General features: G+C 44.1%; 1 protein-coding gene across 1 annotated transcript in view; it reads left to right on the forward strand.

Annotated features, from left to right (window-relative positions):
* Positions 1-1445, forward strand: part of Samd15 (sterile alpha motif domain containing 15) — an 11796-nt gene extending 10351 nt beyond the window's left edge. The window contains exon 3 of the mRNA XM_005343401.3: positions 764-1445. Within this exon, the coding sequence (XP_005343458.1) occupies positions 764-1099 (336 nt within the window). The 3' untranslated portion in view covers positions 1100-1445. The remainder of the gene's footprint in view (positions 1-763) is intronic.
* The last annotated feature ends 7050 nt before the right edge of the window (positions 1446-8495 follow it).

Raw genomic sequence — 8495 nt, forward strand, 5'->3', positions numbered from 1 at the left:
AAAAAAAAAACAAAACCAAAAGCCAAAAGCCAAAAAAGAAAAAAAAAAGATTGCCTTTCTACCCATTTCAGAGTAATTACACCCTAAGTTTGTAACTGTCCTCACCTGTATTCCGTCTTATTCTCCCAACACTGACTTTTCACAGTGTCATATGGTGAAGTCATTCTTTGTTGTGTGCAAGTCTGTGGATGTCAATAAACGCTTAGAGAACCATATGAAACAGTTCCCTGGAATTCAAACTTCTTCTGGGTCCCCATCACTGTCAGCCCATCCTTAGATTCTGATTCTTGGCAATCGTCTATCTGTCCTTGTTAATGTTGTCTTTTCCAAAACATTGCACAAATGCTGGGTGTGGCTCACGCACGCAATCCCAGCCCTCGAGAGCATTCAGCACAAATGCTGGGTGTGGCTCACGCACGCAATCCCAGCACTCGAGAGCATTCAGCACTCAACAGTTTAGTTTTAGCTGGGCATAATGTTACGTGACTTTAATCCCAGCCTCAGCAGGCAGAGGCAGGAGGATCTCTCTGAGTTTGAGGCCAACTTGGTCTACAGATCAAGCTAGGGTTACACAGAGAAACCTTGTCTCAGAAAAAAAAAAAGTTTTATTAGGTCAGTTTAGTAAGCCATTTGGTTTTTCCTCACTCTGTTCTCTCACTGAAATAGTTTCTTAGTATTGAAGAGACATGACAACACTGAATAAAGCTCTGATTTCCTTGTCTTTTCAAGTTAGTCCCTCTAAAATATTATCCTTTCGTTTCAGACGATATCTCGTCATACTCGAGAGCTTCTGGGCATCGAGGAGCCGCTGTTCAGCCGCAGCATCAGCCTTCCCTACAGGGACAACATCGGCTTGTTCTTAGAGCAGAAAGGTCACAGTGGAGTCAACTCCGACTCCCTGACCTTGTCTGAGTTTGTTAAAGCGGCAGGGTTGCAGGAGTATGAGCCAGAGTTGGATGCTTTGGAGAAGCATGAGTCCTCACTGCCAGACAGCAGCCAGGAAGAAAACAAGGCAGCATTACTGCAAAACACCAGCTGTGGAAAAGAGTGGGCACCGCTGAGCGAGGAGCAGCAGAAAAAACCTTTTCACTCAACTTGAAATATCAAACTAAGTTGGTTGGGGCAAAAGGTGTGGTCTTTCTCGGGTTTCTCCACTCCATCAACAATGAGACTTAGGACTGCTGGCTCCAGTCTGACTCACAGCCTCTTCTCTCTGTTAAAGCTAACAATATTTATCTTCCTACATAATTTTCAGAATTTGTGTTGAATTTGAATACACCCAGTAGTAAGATTTATTAGGGAAATGACAACTGAAAAAAAAAAAAGTCTCTGTATGTACATACCTCGAATCCCAGAACTAGGCTGGAGGATCGTGAATCTGAGGCCAGTCTAAGATATGTAACATGTCTCAGAAAGCCACATAAATAAAATGGTTTTTTAAAAAATCTCTTTCAGGGATTCTATGATGCTGCTTATAAGATGGGGTGGGGCTTTGCAGTGATGCTGCAGATTCAGGGTGGGTCACCCACGCTCCTGTATGCTCAACAGCCTGGGCCTGATGATCCCTGGCCTACGTCAGATAAGAATGATTATAATTTTATACTAAGAGAAACTGTGATACATCTTAGTCTGATTAGAATGATTCTGAGAATCAAAATGAAGACAGAGGGACTAGAGAGCTGGCTCAGCAGTTCAGAGTGCTGGCTGTGCTGTGGAAGGACCCTGGTGCAGGTGCCGTCATCCGGGTACAGCCACCCGGAACTCCCCTGCCAGGGGATTCAAGTGAGCATCTGACAACTGTGGTCTCACAAACTCACGCAGGCAAGCATGCTTATAGTAAAGAAGACGTATTTATTTCTTTATTTGGTTTTCGAGACAGGGTTTCTCTGTGTAGCCCTGGATGTCCTGGCACTCACTATGTAGACCAGACTGGCCTCAAACTCAGAGATCTACCTGCCTCTGCCTCCCGAGTGCCAGGATTAAAGGCATGCACCACCACTGCCCAGCTAGACATTTTTTATTTTAAAAAGGAGCTAGTTACAGGACAGGAACCAAAAGCTACGGAGAAACCCTGTCTCAAAAATTCAAAAAAAAAAAGGAGCTTAAAATAATCCCCAAATATCAGTCAGCTTCCAGAGTGTTTTTGTCTCCCCAGTTTACCATCCAAAGGAAGGAGCAATGGAGCCAGAAACAAGAACCAGGTAACTAGTGACAGCAGTGGAAGAACAGAGGGCTTGACAGTGACAGTGAGAATAAGCAGCTTCAGGAAGGAAGAGCTAAGCCGGGCCTGGGAAAGTCCTGCATGCTCAGAGCAGGAAGAGAAGATGAGAAGGACCATGGCACTCAGAGCGTCTCTCCAGTCTTCCGTTTGTTTACACTGGGGTTGATTTAAATAGTGCAAGTAAACGGACAAATGGCAGAAGAGCCTGAGAAACATCTTCGCTGCAGCCTCGCTCGCTCGGAGACTGAGTCCTTTCCAAACCAGGTGGAAAGGATCAGGGATGTGCAAACATTCAAATCAGCAGAGCCAGGTTTAGAACAGGCCTGGGGAAAGCACAGAAGGCTGAATCATGTAGTCCGACAGAAAAGCCGCCGAGACTCGACCAGGATAGATAATCCTCTATTTTCACATCTGTTCGAAATGGCTGAGGAAGCAGCAGTGGAGTGATAGAGAAGGTCAGGAAGGCCTAGTGGGTAAAAGCTCGTGCCCTGTAAGCCTGGAGGCCCCAGTCAGATCCCGAGAGCCCATACATAGCAGGAGGGGAGGGGAGAACCAAGTCCCCAAAGGGAGCTCTGATGTCTACGTGCATACTGCACTTACATACATGTAGCACACGCACATGCACACACACACACACTAATTTAAAAGATATTTGTGAAGCACTCGGGAGGCAGAGGCAGGCGGATCTCTGTGAGTTCGAGACCAGCCTGGTCTACAGAGCTGGTTCCAGGACAGGCTCCAAAGCCAAAGAGAAACCCTGTCTCGAAAAACCAAAAAAAAGTTATTTGTGAGAAAAGATGCATTCATCAGGGCGTCTGTTTTTGCAAAAGCATGAGGAAATGTTAAATATGACAAACCTGTCAGAAATTACAGTGTTCATAAAAATTCTCCAAAAAAAAAAATAACCCAAAACTATTATTTCTTCTAAGGAAGGCTCACTGTAACTCCAAAGGCAGAGCAGTCGTAGAGCAACTGCCTTCCTGGGCTGGAGAGATGGCTCCACGAGTAGGAGCTGCTCTACGAAGGGTCTGGGTTCAGTTCCCAGCACCCACAACCCCTTAGAACTCCAGTTCCAGGGGACCTGACTCCTATCTGCCTTGGGCACCAGGCACACGTGCACATACAGACAGGCAAACCACTCATACATATAAAAAAATTATTTAAAAAAAATCACCTTCTGGAGCTGGAGAGAGGGCTCACTCAGTACAACTCCATCTCCAAGGGATCTGATGCTCTCTTATGGCCTCCACGGGCACCTGCACAGGTGGCATATGCTTGTATACATACACACACACACACACACACACACACACACACACACACACACCTTTTCTTTTAAGTGCCTCCTAATTTGACAAGTAGTAATTGTAAGGAGAAAGATGCCCATGCAGTGCCTGTCTGGGCTACTGTGGACCTTTCCTGGAAAAGAGCCCAGTTTCGAAAGCGTCTTTCAGGAAAGCTTGTGCTTCCTGAAAGATGTGTGTCGTTCACCTTCTAAGGTTTGTTTAAGAGAAAATAATTTAGGCTTAGAAAAATCACAAAGCAGAATGTGAGCAATGCTTTAAACACATTTGAAGGGAATTTCTACAATACATAAAGTTAAAAAAAATACTAAAAGTAATGACCTTAGAAGAAGATCCAACTGAAAGATGTGCAAGCATTTGATCAGTAATTGAGAAAGAATAGGGGGCTGGAGAGAAGGCTCAGCAGTGAAGAGCACTGACCGTACTTCCAGAGGACCTGGGTTCCCTTCCCAGCATCCACATGACAGCTCACAACTGTCTGTAACTCCAGTTCCAGGGAACCAGACACCCATGACAAAAACACTAATACATATACTATATATGTACACACATATGCATGTGTGTATGTGTGTATATATATGTGTGTATGTGTGTGTATATATATATATGGAAAGAGAAACAATAGGAATCCAAATGCTACCACATGGAAATTTGTATAAGACATACCTAAGTCTTGGAAGGAAGGAAACCACGTGACTGTAGGAAAAAAGATCGCATTTATTTCTGCACTTACCAAGAAACAAAGCCAATGTAGGCCTTGTACCAGAAGCCATCAAACGGTATCTGCGGTGCTTATAACTATAAACGCAGGAAGGCTGGATTAGAAAATGCCAGGTATTCTCCACGTGGTGAGAGAATATCAGAAACACATCTAGATGGCAGGTTAAGAACAGCAAGACAAAGCTATAGCAATAGAGCAGTGTGTTACACAGAGCCTGGCCATGGAGAAGCTAAAATTCACCTTTAAAACGAGCAGCTTCCCATCATGTAGTGAGGGCATGCGCAGAAGGCCCCATCACTCTACTGATTGTGGGAGGCTGCTCTGACAACCCCACCCCTCCCTGAGAGTCCACAGGCATTGATATTTACTGCGGAAGGAAGGACAGTTCCTTCAGTGATATAGCCACGGTCCTTGTTCCAAGAGTTCCCTCATTCATGCTTTTGTAGGTAATCCTAATTAAACTTCATTAGTTCACTAAAAAAATAAAAAGCTGTTTCATTCTTGAACAGGCATGAGACTGGCAGCACAGCACAGGCAGCTGCTAAGAACTTGCAGGGACAGAGCCCTCTCTTAAATAGGCAGGTGCAGTCTTTTAATACAGGTGAGTTATCTATATCCAAATGGAGAAAACATTCAATCTCCCTAATGCTTCGACCCTCAATACGATTCCTCATGATGTGGTAACCCCCAACCATAAGATTATTTTCATTGCTACTTCAGGACTGTAATTTTGCTACTGTTATGAATCATAATGTAGATACATGAGTTTACTGATGGTCATAGGCAATCCCTATTCACCCCCAAGGGGTCATGGCCCACAGGTGGAGAAACACTTCCTAAGATAGGGACACACTACCTCATTGCTCACACTTCAGACAATGGCCCCAAGGCTCCCAAAGAGACTGTCCTGAGTTATGAAGTTGTCAAGAGGCTTATTCAGCTTTTTTGAATGATTGATATGTGTCTTCAAAAATCTGCACTGTGTGTGTGTGTAGGCAAGGGGTGCTTCTCATTTTTAAGGAGCTATTTTATGTGTTTGGTGGTATTTTATGTGTTTGGGTGTTTTCCCTGTGTGTGGTTATGTTCTACATGAGTGCAGTGCCCAGTGACTCCAGAAGAGGGCATCAGATTCTCTGGAACTGGAATTACAAAGGATTGCAAACCACCACGTGGGTGCTGGGAACCAAACCCCGGTCCTCTGCAAGAGCATCAAGTGTTCTTAATTGCAGAGCCATCTCTCCAGCTTCATGTGCACCTCATTTTTGAGGACAGGGTCTCTCACTGGACTGGGGCTCACCAAGCAGGCGAGGCTGGCTGGCCAGAGAGACTCAAGTATGGGTCTGTTTCTGTAATCCCCACATTGGGATTTACAAGTGTGTCCCACCATGGTTGGGATTTTATGTGGGTTCTGGGGATTGAACTCAGGTCCCTGTGATTGTAACATAAATTACTTTTTTGGTTGCTGGGACAAAATACCTGACAAAAGCAATGTAAGGAAGGGTTCGTTTGGCTCACAGATTAAAGGTGCTATCCTCTGTGTCAGAGAAGCCATGGCAGCTGGTCACATTGTATCTGCAATGACAATGCTACTGTTCACACCCCTTCTTTTATATTTCCTCCTGAAGCCCAGCCCACAGCGTGGGGCTGCTCACACATAGGAGTCCTCTGTTACCTCCAAGTCTCCCTTCCATTAACCCAATCTAGAAACCCCTCACAGCCTGGTCTAGAGGCTTGTTCCCATGGTTACTGTTAATCCCACAGAGCTGACAAGATCACCTTACTGACTGAGCTATGTCCCCAGCCCTCACAATTATGTTTTCTAAGGAACTGGGTTTTTTTGTTTTGTTTTGTTTTTTCTCATGACAGGGTTTCTCTGTGGCTTTGGAGCCTGTCCTGGAACTAGCTCTGGAACTAGCTCTGTAGACCAGGCTGGTCTCGAACTCACAGAGATCCTCCTGCCTCTGCCTCCCGAGTGCTGGGATTAAAGGCGTGCGCCACCATCGCCCGGCCTAAGAAACTGTTTTAAGGAAAAAGAGGGAAACAAGTTCAGGCAGGCATCAGAGGAGAAAGAGGCTGGCAGAGATGGGCAGGACTCTGATGTAATAACTCAGAGACCACAAAATTGAAACTGGAGTCAACTCTTGTCTGGACTTCTCTGGAAAAAAATTATTGAATACTTCTTGTTGCTTAAATAACTCGGGCTCCCCTTTTTCTTTGTTTTATGACAGGATCTTATGTAGCCCAAACTGGCTGTAGTCAAGAAGTTCTCCTGCCTCCACCTCCCACCCCCAGCTGCTTCCTTTATAACAGTAAAGCTCAGCTGTTCTTTTTCTCTTGGCCTCTCTGCTTTTAAAATTTTTTAAAACTTGTGTGTGTAATGTGTGTGGGGTTTGCAGTCATCAACATGTGTGGAGGTGAAAGAATGACTGTGGAATTGGTTCTCTCATTCCACCTTTACCTGGACTCTGTTGAACAAACCCAGGTCATCTGGCTTGTATGGTGGGGTAGCAATCACCATTACTTACTGAGCCTTTTTTTTTTTGCATGTGTGTGTGTTCTTGTTTTGTTTTGTTTTGATATATACAGTATTCTGGTTGCATGTATGCCTACTTACCAGAAGAGGGCACCAGATCTCACTACAGATGGTTGTGAACCACCATGTGATTGCTGGGAATTGAACTCAGGACCTCTGGAAGAGCAGGCAGTGCTCTTAACCCCTGAGCTACCTCTCCAACCCCCAGTGTGTATGTTCTTTATGTATGCATGTTTCTTTTATGTGTATGTATGTATGTATTATGTATGTATGTATTATGTATGTTCTTTGTGTGTTCTTTCTGTATGCATGCCTTTTATGTATATGTTCTTTATGTGTATTATGTGCTCTTTGTATGTGTGTTTATGTATGCATATCTTTTATGTATGTGTATGTTATTTATGCGTATGTTTTATGCGTTATTTACATGTACATATATGTTCATGTGTGTTCTTTGCATGAATGTTCTTTATGTATGTGTGTCTTTTGTGTATATGTATGTGTGTTCTTTATGTATATGTATGTGTGTGTTCTTTATGTGTATGTGTGTGTGTGCCTGTTAGTGGGGACCACATGTGTGGGTGCATTTGAAGATCAGAAATTGTCATGAGTCTCCCCCATCATCACTGTTACATGATTTACAGAGGCAGGGACTCTCAGAGCTCACTGACTGGGCTAGTCAGGGTAGCCGGCTTGCCCCTTGATGGATTTCCTGAATCCACCTCCTCTCTAGGTTTACCCACAACCACCACACCCACCAGCTCAGCTTTACTTGGGTTCTGGGGATCCAAACTCTGGCCATCTTCTTTGTGCAGCAAGCACTTTATCCACTGAGCCATCTCCTCAGTGCCTGGGTTTTCATGTCTTACTCCTAAAATCCACTGTGATGCTAACAGCACAGAGGGCAATGATCTACCTCGTCAACTGCACACCTGAACAGAACAAACTAATATTTGTGCTACATGTTTGTATTTGATGACAAATCAACCCTGACCCCCTCCAAATTGGATTAGGAAGTTTTATCAGAAACCATCCTAAGTAAATAAAGACAAAGCATTCTGGAACCCTTGAATTTACTTAATGCATGACTATGCAAAACAACAAAATGTAAATGGCTACTATAAGCCCATGATGATTTCCATGTATTGTGAATGGTTGTACTCAAAAGCCCCTGAGCATTTGAAAAACGAAAACCACAGTTCTGTCAGCCGCAAAGCTGGGAACTTCACTTCTTAGCATGGTGGGGTCACTGTTTTTGTTTTCAGCTCTATTATAATTGACAAAAAAAATTTGTAAAACATGAAGCAAATGCACACCATAGAAATAAGATCAATATTTTGCAAACCTTTTTCAAGGATTTACTGCAAGTGCCAGCTTTGAATGCACTTTTTTGTTTGTATCTGCCTGTTTTCAGGTAGAGTCTCACCTGTGGCTCGAGAGTGGCCAGCTTCCTGCTGCAGACTCCTGGCACGAGGATTACAGATGGGTGCCCTCGCTCTGCAACAATCTGCGTTTGTTTTCCTTTGTCTTGTTTTGTGTTGTTATTGTTTGGGGTTTTTTGAGACAGGGTTTCTCTGTGCAACGGCCCAAGCTGTCGTTGAACTCAATTTTTTTGAAACCAGGCTGGCCTTGAACTTACCACCGCCTCCTGAATTCAGGGATTAAAGGTTTGTTTTGTTTTTTTTATTGTTAGTGGTGGTGGTGCTGGTTGGTTGA

Source organism: Microtus ochrogaster, chromosome 1 (genome assembly GCF_000317375.1).
Source record: "Microtus ochrogaster isolate Prairie Vole_2 chromosome 1, MicOch1.0, whole genome shotgun sequence".
In the NCBI taxonomy this organism is placed as follows: domain Eukaryota; kingdom Metazoa; phylum Chordata; class Mammalia; order Rodentia; family Cricetidae; genus Microtus; species Microtus ochrogaster.